Source organism: Aquarana catesbeiana, linkage group LG03, assembly GCF_042186555.1.
Source record: "Aquarana catesbeiana isolate 2022-GZ linkage group LG03, ASM4218655v1, whole genome shotgun sequence".
NCBI classification, from domain to species: domain Eukaryota; kingdom Metazoa; phylum Chordata; class Amphibia; order Anura; family Ranidae; genus Aquarana; species Aquarana catesbeiana.
The window spans coordinates 522,319,390-522,341,191 of record NC_133326.1 but is presented as its reverse complement, the minus strand read 5'-3'; the positions used below and the strand labels follow the sequence as shown (position 1 = coordinate 522,341,191).

The window sequence follows — 21,802 nt, the reverse complement described above, 5'->3', positions numbered from 1 at the left end:
TGCATGGAGCACCATCAGGTGTTCTAGGAGCATAAATTACACATCACATTTCTCAACCACCTATTACACTTTTGAAGGCCCTGGAGCACCAGGACAATGGAAACACCCACAAAATGACCCCATTTTGGAAAGCTAACACCCCAACGTATAATCTATGAGGCATAATGAGTCTTTTGAATGGTTTATTTTTTTCCAGAAGTTTTTGGAAAATGTGGAAAAAAAAATGAAAACACATTTTTTTTTACACAAAGTTGTCCGTTTATAAGATATTTCCAACACATAGCATTTAGATAGCAAAAATGACACCCCAAAATACATTCTGCTACTCCTCCTGAGTATTACGATACCACATGTGTGGGACTTTTTCACTGCCTGGCCACATACAGAGGCCCAACATGCATGGAGCACCATCAGGTGTTCTAGGAGCATAAATTACACATCACATTTCTCAACCACCTGTTACACCTTTGAAGGCCCTGGAGCACCAGGACAATGGAAACACCCACAAAATGACCCCATTTTGGAAATCTAACACCCCAACGTATAATCTATGAGGCATAATGAGTCTTTTGAATGGTTTATTTTTTTCCAGAAGTTTTTGGAAAATGTGGAAAAAAATGAAAACGCATTTTTTTTTTACACAAAGTTGTCCGTTTATAAGATATTTCCAACACATAGCATTTAGATAGCAAAAATGACACCCCAAAATACATTCTGCTACTCCTCCTGAGTATTACGATACCACATTCGTGGGACTTTTTCACTGCCTGGCCACATACAGAGGCCCAACATGCATGAAGCACCATCAGGTGTTCTAGGAGCATAAATTACACATCACATTTCTCAACCACCTATTGCACTTTTGAAGGCCCTGGAGCACCAGGACAATGGAAACACCCACAAAATGACCCCATTTTGGAAAGCTAACACCCCAACGTATAATCTATGAGGCATAATGAGTCTTTTGAATGGTTTATTTTTTTCCAGAAGTTTTTGGAAAATATGGAAAAAAATGAAAACGCATTTTTTTTTTTACACAAAGTTGTCCGTTTATAAGATATTTCCAACACATAGCATTTAGATAGCAAAAATGACACCCCAAAATACATTCTGCTACTCCTCCTGAGTATTACGATACCACATGTGTGGGACTTTTTCACTGCCTGGCCACATACAGAGGCCAAACATGCAAGGAACACCGTCAGGTGTTCCAGGGACACATAGCATGCACTTACCAAGAATTACACCCCAAAATACATTATGCTGAGCAAAGCGTAAACAAAAAAGATTACCTGTGGCTGTAGTAGCGCAGTTGTACACAGGAGGATAGCACTGGTCCAGGCAGCAGGCAGGGACTTGGTCAGCAGCGGCGAACACAATTGTCCAGGCAGCAGGCAGGGTTACTGTCCATATAAAGTCCAGGGTCAGTGCAGGCAGAGATATTGTCCGCAGTGCCAAAAATATTGGTCCTGGTAGTAGGCAGGTCCATGTGGTGTGGTCAGTGCAACAGGCAGAGGCGTGACGGCAGTAAGTCCTACAGGCAGAAGTAGGGCCTCGTTCAGGACAGAATGGGGACAGGGGTAGAGGCTTCTCCCACCCAAATCTCTTTGAAGCCTCCGAGTCTCCAGACCCTAATCTAGGATTGAGAAAACAAAATAAATTGTTTTCTTCATCCAGAAAAACAATTCTGGAGCCCCTCACATATGTGAGACCCCTGTGTTGAATCCCACTAGTCCAGTTGCAGGGTACAAGATCAGTCCAAGAGGCAGGCAAATATCATGGTCAAACAGTCCAAGGTCAGTTCCAGATCAGGCAGAGGTATGTACAGAATCGTTGGGCAGAAGCATGGTCGAATAACAGTCCAGGGTCAGTTCCAGATCAGGCAGAGGTATGTGCAGAATCGTTAGGCAGAAGCGTGGTCAAATAACAAGCCAGGGTCAGTTACAGAGAAGGCAGTGGCATAAGGGGTGTGAGGGTAAATTGCAGGAACGGAGGCTTACGTTTACCATACTTCACTAATAATTTACTGAAGTATGGTAACGACGAAAACATTCACCTACGCAGAGGCCTGGTTCAGAAGGACATTGTGCACAATAATAAGATGTGTCTCTTCTGAATCCAGCTCTGGTACACACCTTACATTTTTTTTGCCGTCGTTGGCCTGTTGGTTTGGGAGGGATCTTATCTGGAAAGTGGCGCTCGGAGAGTCGACTTAGAACATCAGATCGGATATTTTCTGGGGGGCCGTTCGGGAATGTAAGGGCAGTGAAAACGTCCTCCTGGTAGCCAAGGAAGCGTTTGGGGTTTTGGGTGGAGTTACGATAAATGACATAAGAATTGTAGATGGCCAAATGAAAAAAATAAATTGCGACTTTCTTATACCAATGGTATGTCCGTCTTTTGGCAAGGTACGGTTCTAGCATCTGGTCATTCAAGTCGACTCCTCCCATAAACAAATTATAGTCAAAGATGCATTTAGGTTTCTGTATGGGGCCATTTCTTCTGGGGATTTCCATGAAGGTATCATCGTGGATTGAAGACAACATGTATACATCTCTTTTGTCTCTCCACTTCACTGCCAAAATCTCGTTGTTTCGTAGACCTGACGTTTCTCCTTTTCTCAATTTTTTATTGACCAGACTTTGAGGAAAGCCCTTCCGGTTCTTTTTGATGGTACCACATGCAGGCGTCTTCATCCGATGCAGGTTGTGGAACAGGGGCAGAGATGTGTAGAAGTTATCTACGTACAGGTGGTAGCCTTTCTCCAGTAGGGGGTATGTGAGATCCCAAACAATTTTCCCGCTTGATCCCAAGTAGTCTGGGCAATTAGGGGGTTGCAGCTGGGTGTCCTTCCCTTCGTACACTTTGAAGGCATACAAGTAACCTGTGACTCGGTCACATAATTTGTATACCTTCACCCCATAGCGTGCCCTTTTACTGGGAATATATTGCTTCATCTTAAGCCTGCCACTAAACTTAAGAAGGGACTCATCCACACATATGTTTTTGTCTGGGGTAAACAGCAGGGGGAATAGTGCAGAAAAATAATTTAAAAGTGGCCGAATTTTGAAAAGTCTATCATAGTTTGGGTCACTTCGGGGAGGGCACTGGGTATTGTCGTTGAAATGAAGAAACCTCAATATCATGAGGTATCTGTTTCTGGGCATCACCTTGGAGTATATTGGCAGGTGTTGGAGGGGGTGGGTTGACCAATAGGACAGCAAAGTGTTTTTTTTCGTGAGTCCCATGTTAAATGTGAGCCTTAAAAAAACCTTCAACTCCACCACCGTTAGGTCTCTCCATTCGTAGGGACGGGCATAGTAGGACGTTGGATTATTCGCAATGAATTGATGTGCATAAAGGTTGCACTGGGCCACAATACTTGACAGCATGTCCTCGGTAAAAAATAAATTAAAAAAATCTATTGGGGAAAAATTCTCCGTGTTCACCTGGACTCCTGGCTGGGCAGTGAAAGGGGGAATGTTGGCTTCTCCTGAATTAGGAGGAAGCCACAAGGGGTTCTGCAGGGCATAGGGAAGGCTGGCTTGGGTCCTTGGCCTTTCTTGCCGAGGCACTGCGGTGCTGATGGACGGGACTGCCGTGCTGGTGGACGGGACTGCCGTGCTGGTGGACGGGACTGCCGTGCTGGTGGACGGGACTGCCGTGCTGGTAGATGCCACTGCCTCCCCACCAGAACGCCTTCGTTTGGCGGGCCGAATCTCTTCCTCCTCTGAGTCACTCAGTGTTTCACTACTGAGGACTGGCTCATAGTTTATGTCCGACTCGGAATCGGAAAGGGAATCTGAAAAAGAGAGCTCCCCGTTGCTCTCGTCAGCCTGGGACAGTATTTGGTACGCCTCCTCGGCGGAAAAGCTTCTTTTGGCCATGGTTGCTAAGCCTGCACTGATGAGGCGGCACTGATGAGCACAGATGGGCACTGAGGTGGCACTGACGAGGTGGAACAGATGTGCACTGATGAGGTGGAACAGATGTGCACTAATGAGGTGGAACAGATGTGCAGATGTGCACTAATGAGGTGTTTCACTACTGAGGACTGGCTCATAGTTTATGTCCGACTCGGAATCGGAAAGGGAATCTGAAAAAGAGAGCTCCCCGTTGCTCTCGTCGGCCTGGGACAGTATTTGGTACGCCTCCTCGGCGGAAAAGCTTCTTTTGGCCATGGTTGCTAAGCCTGCACTGATGAGGCGGCACTGATGAGCACAGATGGGCACTGAGGTGGCACTGACGAGGTGGAACAGATGTGCACTGATGAGGTGGAACAGATGTGCACTGATGAGGTGGAACAGATGTGCAGATGTGCACTAATGAGGTGGCACAGGTGGGCACTGATGAGGCGGCACAGGTGGGCACTGATGAGGCGGCACAGGTGGGCACTGATGAGGCGGAACAGGTGGGCACTGATGAGGTGGAACAGATGTGCACTGAGATTGCACAGATGTGCACTTATGAGGTGGCACAGCTGGGCACTGATGGGACGGCACAGATGGGGCGGCACAGATGGAGCGGCACAGATGGGGCGGCACAGATGGGCACTGATGAGGCGGCACAGATGTGCACTGAGGCAGCACAGATGTGCACTGATTGGCACAGGTGGGCACTGATGAGGTGGCACAGGTGGGCACTGATGAGGTGGCACAGGTGGGCACTGATGAGGTGGCACAGGTGGGCACTGATGAGGTGACACAGGTGGTCACTGATTGTGCAGATGTGCAGCTGGACACTAATCACCGCTGGGCAGACAGGTGGACACCGATTGGCACAGGTGGGCACCGATTGGCACAGGTGGGCACCGATTGGCACTGTACTGATGGGGCACTGTATTGATGGGCACTGTAGGCACAGTAAATGTTAATCACAAACTCACAGAAGGCTGACAGATCTCTCTCTCCTCACACGCTGTCTCTGTGTGAGGAGAGAGAGCCGGCAATGAGAGATGATCTCAATTGTTTACATTTTAGATCATCTCTCATTGGAGGCAGCGATCGCGCTGTAAACGGCCGCTGTGATTGGCCGTTTACAGCGATCTGTGATTGGCTGTGTCCAAGGGACACGGCCAACACAGAATTTCCCCGTTGCGCGCCCGTGAGCGCGCACGGGGAGCGAGGAAAGGGGAGGCCGTCATATGACGGCCTCCCGGGAATTGACATCCGCGCTGAAGCCGTCATTCGGCTACGGCCGGATGTCAGGTGGTTAACCATTTAAAGACTAAATCTTTTTTGACATTTGTTGCTTAAATATCCTGTATTTTCTGCTAGAAAATCACTTGGAACCCCCAAACATTATATATATTTTTTTTAGCAGAGACCCTAGGGAATAAAATAGCGGTTGTTGCAATATTTTATGTCACACGGTATTTGCGCAGCGGTCTTTCAAACGCAATTTTTTTTTTAAAAAATACACTAATTAAAAAAAAAAATATAAGCAGTAAAGTTAGCCCATTTTTTTTTCGTCCAAAAGTTTTGATTACCTGTTTTTGTGTATTTAATATTTAAGATATAGTTATTTTTTTTTAATCTAAATTATACATACAAGTGAACTGATTGGAGGTTTCTTTTGTTCAATAAATGTTTAAATGTAAAAAAATTTCTGTTTAACTTAAGGTTGCTTTCACACTGGAGCAGGCATGCGTTGACGGTAAAACGCTGTTAGTTTTAGCGGCGCTTTACCGTCATTTTAGCGGCGCTATTCGGCTGCTAGCGGGGCGCTTATAACCCAGCTAGCGGCCGAGGAAGGGGTTAAATGCGCCCCTGAAGTGCTGCTGCCAAAACGCTTTGCAGGCACTTCGGCAGCGGTGCGCATTCATTTCAATGGGCAGGAGTGGTGGAGGAGCGGTATACACCGCTCCAAAGATGCCGCTTGCAGGACTTTTTTTTACATCCTGCCAGCGCATCGCCTCAGTGTGAAAGCACTCGGGATATCACACTGAGACTGTAGGGAAGCCGTTTTACAGGCACTTTACAGGCGCTATGTTTAGCCCAAAAGCGCTTAAAAAAACGCCCCAGTGTAAAAGGGGTCTAACTGTTAGATTTTATGAGATGAAGGGGGAAAAAAAAAGAAAAAAAAAAAAAAAAAATCGGCCTAATATATCGGCCCAAAAAAATCGGCATCATATATCGGCCACCACGATTTCTAAATATCGGCATCGGCCAGAGAAAAACCCATATCGGTCGACCTCTACCCTATATACAGGTAACTTTAGTGCTCACACCCGGATGGCATGTGTTGATTCACTAGTCGTTACCGGGCTGTCAGCATCAGATGTCCACTTCTCAATCCAAGGTAAGAATCATGTTCTATGTAGGTTACACATGGACATGGCTGCTCACCTTACATGCCTGTTTTTTATATATCATATATAACCAAGTGTAGCGCTAAAAAATGAGAAAGAAAATATTGCTATACCACATATAATAGCAAAATGAATTGTGAAAAGATAGTGTTTTGTATACTTTGTGAACATTCATACATATAGAACACTTATATTATAAAGCCTTAGGGTCACCAAAAGTGATAACAGGATGTAAAAATGGCAATAAAGTCCAAAACTGAATATGCAGATACGATGAACATAAATTTTGCAATGGTGATAAGTTCCAAAACATATACTCATGAGAGATTTCTGTACGTAATCCAACATGTGCTAACAGACACTTGTGCGAAACCGCCACCTAGGATGACTGGAGGCTTACCAGAAAGTTGGGACCCACCTAGCATACGCTATATGGGTCAAACAGGCTTGGATTGCTCACTGGCAATGAAGGTAGGGAACCAAGGGCTGGTGAATGGTGAAGTTGTAACGTTGCTATCCCAAAGAGGTCTTCTTCATATGGAAGCTCGGACACCAACGGACATTACCCACATGTAATGAAGAAGGGGCTCATAGCGTAATTCCGTAAACCATAAAAAATTTATCAAAAGGAAAAACACTTACATTTCAGAATAAAAAGCGCTTGCAAGTAAAATGGCGGCAGTGGAGTCCTCCCAACGCGTTTCGTCATACAAGACTTCGTCTGGGCATGGTTTATAGGTTTTTTATGCACACTGTTTTTTATATATATTTCTTGTATGTCCCTCTCACTGCATATTTTGTGCAACCTTACATACTTATTTAATATACGTTTTTGCCCCTTTTTGGTGCAATTTTCTCCCCACAGTGGCGAAATTTTTTTGCTACGGGGAAGATTTGGCGTCCCTTGTGAACGCGCTCTGGCGACTTTGCGCATTGACACATGGACTTCCCTCGTCAGGTGTGGACCTCTGCAACCAGCATGTGACCTCTTTATTTGTATGCTTTTATTCCTCACATGAGTTTGATTATGTAAGTACTATAAAACTTTGGTTACTTTATATCGTAGCAACAAATAGACCAGATCTTGAGGTCCTTTTCTTTGCTATGTTATTGTTGATTACTTATTTATATATTTATGCTCTAGAGCCAAGAAAAATCTCTACCCATCCGTGTAAAATTCCCCTGAAGAAGGAACATATAAGTCCGATTACAGTCTTCTTGGAAACATGTTGGGATACACACTGTAGCCACCTACCCTCATTTCACCCATTTCGTTTGGGTCGGTCTTTTGGGTTTGATGGCATTGGGTGATAGTATTTATTTATGCTTTATATGCCCTATATCAACTCATCTTTAATACAATTATTTTTTTTACTGTATATTCTCTTGTCTTTTAGACACTTTTTATTTATTTTTTTTTTATTGTTGTAAACCAATAAAGTTGGCATATGTTTGCCTTTTATCCCTAAGCATTTTTTTCACCATCTTTTTTCCTGCCTTTAAAGTTCAAAGGGGCGTCCCCCATATGCACGCTGTTGCATATAATTTTTTCTAACATTAATTAGGATGATGGCAGGTCTGCACACTAATATATTCTCATATAATTTAATTCTAACAGACAGATTCTCGTTCTGTCAGGGAAGTAGAGAGAGATCTGTTGTTCCTAGTAATCAGGAACAGTGATCTCTAACTATTCCCTGTCGTTACACTGCCCCGACAATTAGAAACACCTCCCTAGGGAACACTAAGACCCCTTTCACACTGGAGGTGTTTTTGGCAGGACGTCAAAAAAAGTTCTGCAAGCAGCTTCTTCTAAATCAATGGGCAGCGCCGCCAAAGTGCCCAAAAAAACACTGCAAAAATGATGGTAAAGTTCCGCTAAAACTAGCGGCGCTTTACCGAAGCCCCGGCGCTGGCATTGCGAAAGGGCTCTTAACCCCTTGATCGCCCCTTAGTGCTAACCCCTTCCCTGCCAGTGACATTTATACAGTAATCAGTGGCTAAATTGTGAAACGTGTCCGATCTGTCCGCCGCAATGTCGCAATTTTTTTACCAAAAATATGTAGAGGACATATTGCCCTAAACAGATGAAGAAATTTGAAGAAGTTTTTTTTACATTTTTGTTGGGATACTTATTATAGCAAAAAAAAATAATAATATTGTTTTTTTTTTTTTCAAAATTGTCGTTTTTTTTTTTTGTTTATAGCACAAAAAAAAAAAATGCAGAGGTGCTCAAATACCACCAAAAGAAAGCTCTATTTGTGGGAGAAAAGGAGGTCAATTTTGTTTGGGTACAACGTCGCACAACCGTGCAATTGTCAGTTAAAGCGACGCAGTGCTGTATTGCAAAAAATGGCCTTGTCATTAAATGGGCAAGTGTTCCAGTCTTTGAGTGGTTAAAGGTGGAAAAAGTTCTGAAACGATTTATCTTTGTCTCATTTTTTTTACATCACAGAAACCTGACATTTTAACAGGGGTGTATAGATTTTTTTATATCCACTGTATGTAAACATTGGCTAAGAATGAATGTGAGTACAGCCAGGCCCGGTGCTACCACTAGGCAGATTAGGCAGCCACCTAGGGCGCATTGCCACGTAGGGTGCAACTGTGGCTGCTGTGTATACACAGCTCTCTGGTGTGGAGATGACACAGCCTTGTGTGTAATGTGTCAGTATAACAGGACAGGCAAGCACGAGGAGGGGTAGAGAAGTGTGGAGACGGTGGGGCTCAGTCACTAGGGAAAGCAGATTTTTGGTGGAGCCGCTCTGCAGTACAGAGCGATCTGCGCCCCACTCCTATGAACAATACACAGAGCAGCCTGGAAGTGTCTTCCGCCCAGCTCCTGACACTCATCCTGGGCACCGACACACACATAAAGTCCTAGCTGGGGGGAGCCGCAGATCCCGTGTATAAGGAGACACCAGTGGAGGAAAATACAGAGACTGGTGCTTGTAACTGCCTCCCTATTACACACCACTGACCCCCAAGCCTTTACATTGCAGCACATCCACCCCACTGACTGCTCTGCACACACTCAGCCCGCTCATTACATGGCACAGTAAACAGTTCCTTCAGCTTTCTGCAACTTTCAGGACAGGATGATATGATACCAGCATTCAGTTCAGCTCTTCTTCCTCATAACCCCGAGCTCCCTGGGATGTTCCACCCCTTCCCCTGGTCGCATTGCACAGGTCACAGCGCTGCAGGTTGGAAGCAGAGAATGTGGGCGAGTGATCAGTGTCCAGCTACACAATGCTTTTACTGATATCAGTGCTGTGCAGGGCCGTCAGTGTGTTGGCTCTCTTTGTGTTTCTTTCTTCTGCTGGTGAGCACCCATGGAAAACATTGCCTACAGATCAGGCTGCTGCCCAATACTAGTCCCTATGGATTCTCCTGGTTACTGCTGATACTAGTGCAGCCTGGGGGTGCAGAATTTATTAGAACTGAGCTGTATTTTTCTCCACTTGCAGCATCTGAAAACTGTATTGTCTCCCTTCCACCAGCAGCTGCAGGAAGAAAATACAGCCAATCAGTTCTAGTAAATGCTACCCCCCCGTCCAGAGGTCTGTGCACCCACTGTGAGGGGTGTCCACCATTCCTGTGCTGAGTTCCAGGGTCTATACACCCGCTGTGCCCATTATAAGGGGTTAACACCTTCTCTGTGCCAAGTTCCCAGGTCTGTACAACCGCTATGCCCATGAGGGGTTCCCACCATCCCTGTGCCAAATTCCAGGGTCTGTACACCCGCTGTGCCCATTATGAGGGGTTCCCACCATCCCTGTGCCGAGTTCCGGGGTCTTTACACCTGCTGTGCCCATTATGAGGAGTTCCAACTAAGCTGAGCTCCCATGTCCGTACACCTGCTGTGCCCATTATGAGGGGTTCCCACTGATAGAGGTGGCACTCCACATAGTTGGCACTAATCATCAGTGCCTTGATTATCTATGTACATATCTGCTATACAGGGTCGGCGCTACCGATTTACAAGATAGGCGCCATCCTAGAGCACACATCAGTCAGGGGCACCATACCGATGCCCCCCACCACCTCCAGGCTCAGAAACCGACTCCACCCCCCAAAATGTTAGCAATCTATAAGATGGGGTATACATGGACAGGGCAAAATTAGGTTTCACCTAGGGTATCAAAAATCCTTGCACCAGCCCCGAGTACAGCACACAGGGATGTATCCTCCAGACTACCCCCAAGATCTCTCTTCCAATCCCCCCTTCAGTAGATGTCCAGTCCAGGGCTGTCTTTAAGGCAGGGCAAAAGGGGCAGCTGCCCTGGGCCCTGTCATTGTTGTGGGGCTCAAAGCAGCTGCCTCATACTTGCAACCAATCGTAATTGCTGCCTGATCTGATACAGTAAACTTATATTAAAGGGGGGGTTCACCCACACCGCCAAAAAAAAAGAATATTAACAGCCAGCAGCTACAAATACTGCAGCTGCTGACTTTTAATACATGGCCACTTACCTGTCCCAGGGTCCAGCGATGTCGGCAGGGGACGCCGAGAACCTTCTCGGTTCTCGGCAGCTGCCGCCGCCATCCTAGGTGAGGGAATCAGGAAGTGAAGCGTTGCGGCTTCACTTCCCGGTTCCCTACTGCGCATGCGCGAGTCGCGCTGCGCGTCCCAAATGGTCCCCGCTCTCTCCTGGGAGCTGTGTGTTCCCAGGAGACAGCGCGGTGGGGACGGGAAGAGGCGTAGACTCCCATGGGAGTCTATGCCGGAAGTGGGTGCAAATACCTGTCTTAGACAGGTATCTGCACCCCCCTCCCCCCTGAAAGGTGCCAAATGTGACACCGGAGGGGGGGAGGGTTCCAAAAAGCGGAAGTTCCATTTTTGTGTGGAACTCCGCTTTAAGTCTAGCTATTTATTGTAGGTCTCAGAGCAGGTGGAGAGTGAAATTGCATGAGGGGCCCAAGAACATTTTTGCCCAGGGTCCAATCACTATTAAAGACGGCCCTGGTCCAGTCACCCCCTCCAGGTTATGTTGTTCAGAGCAGATCTGGGGCAGGTGTGTCCAGTATTAGGGTTACATAACCAGCAGCCTGCCAGCTACTTATAGCAACAAGCTGGGGGAGGAGAGGATTACCGCGGTCCGTCTGGCACAAAGATTATTCCTGTGCACCGTCCATCCGCCGCTGTCAAGCTCCCCCCTCCCCTCCTTATATATACAGCCGCCCTCTCCCGCCGGAAAGTCTTCCCGCTGTGCACGCGGCAGTGTGTGCGCGCGCCCGGCGCCAGCCGCCCTCATCCACGTGCTCATCCGGGAACCTGCCTAGCGCGGCCCAATCCCAGGGCCCGCCCAGCTTCCCCCCTCCCGGCCGCCCCTACGTCACCGGCCAGAACAGACTGAGTGAAATTAAACAGCAGAGTGACTTTTGCCCTCACCGAACCGTGAAAGAGTAGTTAGGACGCGGACGGAGTACTAAAAGGTGAGCGGCGGACATCACCGAGGTCTTAACCACCGTGTCGCCCCCGCAACGGGGAGGGGGAGGACTGGAGAACACACTAGAGAAACGTGAGGGCTGCAGTCCCACATGATGCCTGCACAGCCAATCGTGGGATGAGGGTGGGGCTTAGGTGACGTGTGACACGGTGTGCTGGTGCAAGAGGTGCGCACTTGGCTGAGGCAGCTGGAGACGGTGGTGGTATCAGTGGTGGACCCTCTCAGCCCTGGAGCGCCTCTGTCTCTGTGAACACCATGCTAAGCAGACCACAGCTTTTCTCTAAACACCGCATTGAGCCTCCATCGTGCTGCCCCTCTCCACAGGACCGCAGAGGATAAAGCCCCATCATCAGCTATTGCTGTAACACCCCCCCCCCCCCCCAAGTTCCTCAGGCTGTACACTATGAGCTTGTTCTGGACTTGATTTTATCATCTGATATATCAAGGGGTCCTTTTATTCTAGTGCTCCCCTCTCCTTACTGCCATTGATTTGGACAACATTTAAAAAAAAAAAAGAAAAGCAAAAAAAAAAAAAAATGGGGGTGAATACTGTCCACTGGTTCAGGAAGGGACTGCGACTCCATGACAACCCAGCCTTGAGGGAGTGTATCCAAGGATCTGACACCGTCCGATGTGTCTATATTTTGGATCCCTGGTTTGCTGGATCGTCCAATGTGGGGATCAACAGGTGGAGGTAAGCTGAACCCCCTCTTTCCCTTCCCCATGAACTTTTAGGAGGACCCATACAGATAGAATCATGGGCATTTACATTGTGGACCTGGTTTTCAAAAAGGGCAGCCCTTGGGCTTGTCCTCGCCACCTTGGCTGTACTGAGCCACCAATGTGGGAAATGTACGTCCAATGGGAGGTCAGAATTATAAAACTTCTCTGGTTGTGTGCCTGTTCCAGGGCAAGAGCTTCTTTGGTTAAGCCAAGATGATGGTGACAACTGTTTGTGTCTTCATGGGTTCTCTTTAGGACAGGGGTAGTCAATGACGGTTCGATTCAGACAAGGTTATCTGATAAAATACGGGGGAAAGACTTGAGGTGCATACTGCAATAACTCATTGCAACCAGGCTCCAATAAATACAGAGCTGGCTTACTGGACACTGGTGGTCCTTACTGATTTTTAATTTATTCATCCCATTTTTCAGAACAGGGTTTCTCAACCACAGGTCACAGACCTCTGGTGGTCCCCAGACACTGAGCACAGGTTGAAAGTTATGAAGACAAATGAAGTAGTGTATGTTGCGATAGCCTGTAGCAACTAGAGTCCAATGAAGAAAGAGGGGGTAATTATGACTTACTTGACATTGGCCCTTCTTACAGATTTGTAATTTAATATTTAGGCCAGTTTTCCAGGACTGTGTTCCTCAACCACAACAAGCCTCTGGTGGTCTCCACACTTATGGCAGGGCACAGTTTTAATCCAGCAGAGAGTTGGGAATTAAGGCTTCATGTACACTGGATGTTTTTACAACCTCTCCTGAACGATTTAACTCAACAGATAGTAACCCACATCTAAAACTTCTGTTTTCCTGTGTTTACATGCCGCGTTAAAAAAAAAAAAAAAAAAAATTAGCCAATGAAAAACAACTGTAAACTCAACACGAGTTACTGTGTTTAGAAGCGTTCGGCACTTGAAATGCCTCTAAACGCAACTTCTGAACCCATCAACTGCCTAGAAATGACTGTAAATGACCCTGTGTACATGTACTGATAAGATAACATAGAGGAGGGTTCAGGAGCAGTTGAAAAAGAAAATGCCAAACTGCTCCTAAATGTCAGTGTACCAGCAGCAGTGTACATGAGGCCTAAGTCTTGCTGGCCTTTACCATCCTTAACAGATTTCCTATTAATGTTGCAGCCAGTTTTCGAAAAGTGTTCATCAACCACAGGTCAGTGGACATTGGTGGTCTTCAGATTCCTGGCTGGGCACAGATTAAAAGTCACAAAGGATTAATTACTTATTTTTCTATTATTATATGTACTTACAATGACTTTTCAGTCTCTAAACTAGCCAGGGTTCCTCCAGAGGTTGCTCCTTGAGCTGTGAAAGATTGACCTTTCTTCTGATTGCGTATTCATAGTTCAGGGCTAATACTAGCAAAAGCAGCAGCCTGACCTAATTTATTTTTAGTTGTCAGCAAGGGTTGCATTCTTCCTACTGACCACCAGTGTAAGGGGCATTTTCTCAATGACCCCTGGTGAAATGATTGGTTTTAGCTGGGGGTTTCTTGGGGTCATAAAAATATTTTAGGGGCTCTTCTGGGGGTAAAAAGGCTGCTCTAGCAAAACTGCAATTTGAAATTATAAAAAATAAATATTCTTTTAATAAAGGTGGTTCTTGCAATTTCTTTGAGGTTCCCAAATGACCACTAACATGAGAAATGTATGATGTGTTATAAGACTTGTGGTCTATTAAGTAAAGTAAAATGCAAGGGTCCAATAATCAAACATCAGCCCCAGCATCATTCATGGGTCTGACTTGACTCAGTTGATTGGTTGCTATGGAATACTACCCTTTGTACACTACTGTAAACGCACATTGGTTGGGTAATTCTGCAAGTCTCAGTTTTATTCTTGACATCACATACAAGCACGTGGGCTGGATGCGAGAGGTGGATTAGCAGGATGAGTGTGCCAGGACAGGTAGATGTGTCTCCTCTCTGCTTCCTTTCACCACTCTGCATAGCACGCATATCATAGATGAGAAGAGGGTACAGCGGTGGAGCAAATGAGCAGGAGAGTACAGTGGTGGGGGGAAAATGAGTAGGAGGGGTTCAGAGGTGGAACAGAAGAGCAGGAGAGTACAGTGGTGGGGGGAAAATGAGCAGGAGCGGTTCAGAGGTGGAACAGGGGGGTACAGTGGTGGGGCAGATGTGCAGGGAGGTACAGTGGTGGAAGAGATGAGGAGGAGGTTCAGCAGTGGGAAAGAAGAGCAGGGGGTTTAGTGTCGAGCCAGATGAGCAGGGGGGTTCAATGTTGGAGCAGAAAAGCAGGGGGGTAGAGTAGTTAGGCAGACGTGCAAGGAGGTGCATTGGTGAGGCAGATGAGCAGGGGGTTACAGTGGTGGGGCAGGAGAGCAGGGGGAACAGTGATGGAGCAGGGGGAACAGAGGTAAGAGATTTGCAGGAGATTCAGTGTCTTGCAATGGATTGTTTGAGGATTTGCATCATTTAATTTACTATCTCGGCTCCAAGTGGAGTTGGATAAGTCTCTATGTACTTGCCACATTTTACCACTGGGATTTTTGCCCAATCCTCCTTGAAAAACTGATCCAGCTTCTTCAAGTTGGATGTATTTCACCTGTGAACAGCAATCTTTAAGTCTGACCACAGATCTTCTATTGGATTGAGGTCTGGGCTTTGACTAGGCCATTCCAACACATTTACATGTTTCCCCATAAACCACTCAAGTGTTGCTTTAGCAGTGTGTTTGGGTCATTGTCCTGCTGGAAGGTAAACCTCCGTCCTAGCCTCAAATCGCACACAGAGTGGTACAGGTTTTGCTCAAGAATATCCCTGTATTTACCACCATCCATCTTTCCCTCAACTCTGACCAGTTTCCCAGTCCCAACTGCTGGAAAACACCCCCACAGCATGATGCTGCCACCACCATGTTTCACTGTGGGGATGGTGTTCTTTGGGTGATGGGATGTGTTGGATTTGCGCCAGACATAGCATTTTCTTTGATCTCAGACCAGAGCACCTTCCTCCATACATTTTGGGGGTCTCCCACATGCCTTTTTCGCAAACTCAAAATGTGCCATTTTGTTTTTTGCTGAAAGTAATGGCTTTCTTCTGGGCACTCTGCCATAAAGCCCAACTCTATGGAGCGTACGGCTTATTGTCGTCCTATGTACAGATACTCCAGTCTCTGCTGTGGAACTCTGCAGCTCCTCCGGGGTTACCTTAGGTCTCTGTGCTGCCTCTCTGATTAATGCCCTCCTTGCTCGGTCTGTGAGTTTTAGTGTGCAGCCGTCTCTTGGCAGGTTTTCTGTTGTGCCATGTTCTTTCCATTTGGTTATGATAGATTTGATGGTGCTCCTAGGGATCATCAAAGATTTGGATATTTATTTATTTTTTATAACCTAACCCTGACTTGTACTTCTCAACATTGTCCCTTACTTGTTTGGAGAGTTCCTTGGTCTTCATGACAGTGTTTGTTTGGTTAGTGGTGCATCTTGCTTAGGTGTTGCAGCCTCTAGGGCCTTTCAAAAAGGTGTGTATATGTAATGACCGATCATGTGACACTTAGATTGCACACAGTTGGACATCATTTCACTAATTATGTGACTTATGAAGGTAATTGGTTGCACCAGGGCTTTTTATGGGCTTCATAACAAAGGGGGTGAATACATACGCACATGGCAATTATCAATTTTTTATTTCTAAAAAATAGTTTTAGATATATATTTTTCTAATTTTACTTCACCAACTTAGACTATTGTGTTCGGATCCATCACATATAATTCAGATTAAAAAAACATTGAACTAAAGGCTGTAATGTAACAAAATAGGTAAAAAGCCAGGGGGAGTGAATACTTTTGCAAAGCACTGTACATTGGTGGGGCAGATGAGAAAATGGGTTACAGTGGTGTGACAGGTTATGTGTTAGGACAGGTGAAAAGGTGATTCAGTAGTGAGACAGAAGAGCATGGGATACGGCGGTGGAGCAGATGTGCAGGGAGGTACATTGATGGGGCAGATGAGCAGGGGGGTTACAGTGGTGGGACAGAAGAGCAAGGAGGTACAGTGATGGGAGGAATGAGAAGGGAATTCAGTGGTGGGACAGAAAAGCAGGAGGGTTCAGTGTTGGGCCAGATGAGAAGGGGGTTACAGTGGTGGGACAGATGAGCGGGGGGGGGGGGGTGTTCAGTGTTGGGGCAGAGGAGAAAGGAGGTACATTGGTGGGACAGATGAGCAGGGGGTTACAGTGGTGGGGCCTTTGAAGAGCAGGGGGAACAGAGGTGGGACAGATGTGCAGGAGGTACAGTTGCGGGGCAGATGAGCAGATAAGTTCAGTGTTAGGACAGATGAGAAGATGGTTCACTGGTGGAGCAGGTGTACATGGAGGTACAGTGGTGAGGCAGATACAAAAAGGACCAACATTGGTGGGGCAGATGTGCAGGGTAGTACAGTGGTGGGGCAGATGTGCATGGGGGTTACAGTGGTGGGGCAGATGTGCAGGGTAGTACAGTGGTGGGGCAGATGTGCAGGGTAGTACAGTGGTGGGGCAGATGTGCAGGGTAGTACAGTGGTGGGGCAGATGTGCAGGGTAGTACAGTGATCTGAGGTGTCGAGTTGCAGGAATTGGGGCTGATCTGAGGCGTGAGAGTGCAGGATGTTACTTTCTCACTACTAAAGTAGTTTACAGCATTTACTTTATAAAAAATCCTTTTTATTAATTGAGAGTGTGAAGTTGACTTTTTTGTTATAAAATCGGCACGCTCAATTACTTTGAAAACATTTTTTGGCACACTGTGCTCAAAAGGTTGCCTACCTCCAAAGTATCTTTTTTGGTTCTTTTTAGAATAAATGGTGTTGCTACATTTATATGAGGTGGCCTGTTTGTTTCTGTAACAAAGTTACCACTAATACCAAGCCACATGTTTATCAATGTTTGTATTTTAGAAGTATATTAGTATTTACATATTGTAGTTTATAATGAGCAGTAGAGATGGCTTAAGAAATGACTTGACCTGTATAGTCCATTGAAATAATTGGCTACATGTTGTAAGAAGCACTGACTTCATGGTGTAAAAACTCTTCCTTGCCAGTTGTATCTAGGTATGTGCTTTCTGGCACTGTTGCTGTTACTAAACCAATGGATTCGCCAAGTGTTTGCTTAGTCATCCCAACACGGATGCCTTGCTCTGGATCATAGCCCTTATTATAGCAACCAGCCATGGCAAAGATCCACCTACTAGAAAAAAACTGCAGCAGCCAAGTATCTTTAGCATCTGAAACCCAGGCATGATTTTACATATCTGGCACAGTAGTAAGCAGATGCAGTTAGCATTAAATAAATCTTAAAGCAAGAAGGATTGCAGCAACACCTTTCTCCTCCCCTACAGCCAAAGAATGTGACATGTAGGAAGAGCCATTCCGACTTATGTAAAAAGGTGTAACATGTTTTGTATGCCTGCTCTTGTTCGATGCAAAAAGTCTGCAACTATGCTGAGCAATGTGCAATCAAAAACAGAATCTTTTAGCAGTTGTTACAAGTACGTCTGCCAGTTACTACTGCAGTTTCAGCTATCTGAGATATTAGTCATATATTTAAAGGGTACAAGCATGGGGTAACTCTCTTCTCCCTGTGGTTTGTATAGTTTGTGACACTAATATTGTCTATGGGTATAACCGGAAAACAAAAATGATAACCTAATGCTACCTTCCAGGGTAAATGGTTACCCTGGTGAGGTATTGGGTTGAAAGTTTCAGTGTAGCGGGGACCTGATATTAATGTTTGAGGGTTGGATGTAAAGAATGATTTTATAAATGCTAACTTGCTGTGATTCAAGGATACCCACTGTGTAATCCACCGTTTTGACAATGCCATTTGAAGTTGTAGTATAATGTTGCATTTTACCAGTGAACTTGGTCACCTTTTAGGCCTGTTATCTTTGTTCACACTGTAAGACGAGAGCTACTTTATGCATACTCAATATGTGTGAAGGTCATAGGTTTGCAGGGTTTTTTATTTCAGCTGGAAGTAAATGGTTTCATAAGTGTTTAGTCAGTTCAGACTGGCATATTCTAAAAGTTGTGATATTGGTTTTGTTTCTTGTAATGTGAGGTCCAATTAATTGCAGGGTTTTTTTGTCATGCCCATGCGTTTATTGGCTGTGGATGACTTCTGGGTATCGCTGACCTGTGTAAGGGCAATGATTAGGCTAGTGATCAAGTATACAAATGTATAGTTTTTTTTGTTTGTTTCTTTTAAGCCTCACATAGACGGTGCAATATTCAGGTTGCTGCAGGAAAGAAAATCCATCGATTTTCCCCCATCAATACACTGTGATGGGGGAATCCCTCCCACAGAGCTATTGTATTTTCCTGTCTGGGGGGGTGGGGGGGGGGGGGTGGTGGTGGTGCAGGGAGCTGTCCCTGTCAGGAGAACACACATGGGTTGATTTACTAAAACTGGAGAGTGCAAAAACTGGTGTAGCTGGGCACTGAAACCAATCAGCTTCCAGGATTATTTTTTTTTTTTTGTCAAAGCTAACCGTCTATTTAGTGTCTGGTTTAGAAACTTTTTGGCCAAGGTCATATACAATTTGGATGCCAGGTGTGCAACGCTACGTGCTAGTGCTGTTGACCACCAACATTTTGTACATCCTTTGCTGTTGACTTCAGTTAAGGCACATATGTATTGACTCCATAATAAACATGTGCTGCCTTGTTTATAAAATGATGTGAGTGAAGAATTATATGAAACAGCCAATCATCGTCATACCTGCACCAAAAGACAGTTGAATGCAAACTTTAATCCGATTTGCCTCAAACAGTTCTCCTTTAAAACTGATAACTGAGGCTAACTGACTTATCATTGCTGGCTTATTAACCGGTTCAATACCGGGCATTTTCACCCCCTTCCTTCCCAGACCAATTTTTAGTTTTCAGCGCTGTCGCACTTTAAACGACAATTGCGCGGTCGTGCGATGTTGTACCCAAACAAAATTGACGTCCTTTTTTTTCCTCACAAATAGAGCTTTCTTTTGGTGGTATTTGATCACCTCTGCGGTTTTTATTTTTTGCGCTATAAACAAAAGAAGAGCGACAATTTTGAAAAAAACACAATATTTTTTACTTTTTGCTATAATAAATATCCCAATTTTTAAAAAAACAAAACAAATTTTTTCCTCAGTTTTGGCCGATACGTATTCTTCTACATATTTTTGGTAAAAAAAATCGCAATAAGCGTATATTGATTGGTTTGCGCAAAAGTTATAGCGTCTATAAAATACGGGATAGATTTATGGCATTTTTAAAAAAAAATATATTTATTTATTTTTTTTACTAGTAATAGCGACGATCGCGATTTTTTTTCGTGACTGCGACATTATGGCGGACACATCGGACACTTTTGACACATTTTTGGGACCATTCACATTTATACTGCGATCAATGCTATAAAATTGCATTGATTACTGTGTAAATGTGACAGGCAGTGAAGGGGTTAATCACTAGGGGGCGGGGAGGAGTTAAATGTGTTTCCTAGGGAATGCTTCTAACTGTAGGGGGAGGGGACGCACAAGGGGAGGAGACCGATCAGTGTTCCTCCGTTCTGGGAACACAGATCGGTCTCCTCTGAGCTGACAGGACGTGGATCTGTGTGTTTACACACACAGATCCACGGTCCGGCCCGGTTAACGGGAAATCGCGGGTGCCCGGCGGACATCGCGGCCACCGGGCACACGCACCGGGTCCCGAGCAACGCGGTGCACGCGCCCCCACCCCCTAGACGGCCGGGAACCCGAGGCCGTCATATGACGTCCACCCAGGATGGGAGATCCCATCTGTGGACGTAATTTGACAATAGGCTGGTATTGAAGTGGTTAAAATAGAGATTGAAATTTAATCGCATAGCAAACAGAATATTACTCAAATATTTGAGGAAAAAGTGCCATCGCTTCTGTAATTCCATAGGGAGTTGAAAGTATGGTGTATGGGTGCTAATGCTTACTGTGTATTTTAGTCAGCGTCTCCTTCAGCCGATGGGGGTGAGGCACTGAACAGTTCTCATATCCAGCAATAAACACAGGTGAGCTCTCTCTACACATAGCACTGTGTATATCAGAGGAGGAGACATGGTAAGGAGCATAGTGACCTGTACCCTGTGTCTGTTCTCTGAAATGAACACAGTGCTATATGTAGAGAGCATACCTGTATGTGTACAGTAAATAGGAGGGGAGACTGACAACACATCTAAAGTGACCCCCGATATGTCCCCAGAGTCTCCTTTATTGTACATACAAATCATCCCTCCCATCACTGATCCCATTCCCCCACCACCATCCTTCTGCCACTGATGTCATCCCTGTCACCCCCATCCCCTGTACTCCTATACAGTCCCCTCATCCCCATCCCCTGTACTCCTATACAGTCCCCTCATCCCCATCCCCTGTACTCCTATACAGTCCCCTTATCCCCATCCCCTGTACTCCTAGCAGTGTGAACCAAGCATATGTACATGTAAGGCTTCATGACCTCAATCACATAGAACAATCTGAATAGCCAGTAAAAAATGGGAAAAAAAAGCCAGTGTTTTACTTTAAAAATGTATTATTTGCATTATAATTTTAGCAGGAAAGTAGAATACTCACTAATGCCTGCTGCTTTCCTGAATGTGTGCCGAGGTCGTTCTGCAACAGGGAGGAGGGAGAGGGGAGGAGGGGAGCAGCTCTATGTGTTGTATAAAGTCTCGGGAACGAGCAGAGAACCAACATCAATCAATCAAGCAAGATGACAGGAAGGTGGGTGGATGCAGACTCCAGAGTCAGACCATTGACGGTATGACGGTGCATGAAAGTCTGTAGACCCTCCCACAGGTAATTAAAGCTATTTTAAAGCTAAGTTTGTCTTTTTTTTTTTTTTTTTTTTTTAAACATGGTATACTTACCTCCACTGTGCAGTTCGTTTTGCACAGAGTGGCCCCGCTCCTTGACTTCTGGGGTCCCCCGGCGATGCTGGTAGCTCCTCCCCGCATCGTATAACCCCCTAGGAGAAGCGCTCTGCTGGGAGTTATCATACGGGCACGCTCCCGAGTCCAGCATTTGCGTCCATAGATGCAGAATGCTGGACTCAGCCCCGGCGCCGTGTCATTGGATTTGATTGACAGCAGCGGGAGCCAATTGCTGCGCTGCTATCAATCTATCCAATCAAGAGCCGAGGCAACTGGCAGAGGGGAAGAACGCGCCTCTGGCGTGGGAATTACGGGACTCAGGTGAGTAACACATGGGGGCTGGGGGGCTGGACTGTGACAGAAGTTTTTCACCTTAATGCATAGGATGCATTAAGGTGAAAAAACACA

At 45.7% G+C, this 21,802-nt stretch overlaps 1 protein-coding gene across 1 annotated transcript in view; it reads left to right on the top strand.

Annotated features, from left to right (window-relative positions):
- Positions 1-11,606: 11,606 nt before the first annotated feature.
- The window catches only part of CRY1 (cryptochrome circadian regulator 1), an 87,069-nt gene continuing 76,873 nt past the window's right edge, over positions 11,607-21,802 (top strand). Inside the window, exon 1 of the mRNA XM_073621223.1 lies at positions 11,607-12,457. Within this exon, the coding sequence (XP_073477324.1) occupies positions 12,300-12,457 (158 nt within the window). The 5' untranslated portion in view covers positions 11,607-12,299. The remainder of the gene's footprint in view (positions 12,458-21,802) is intronic.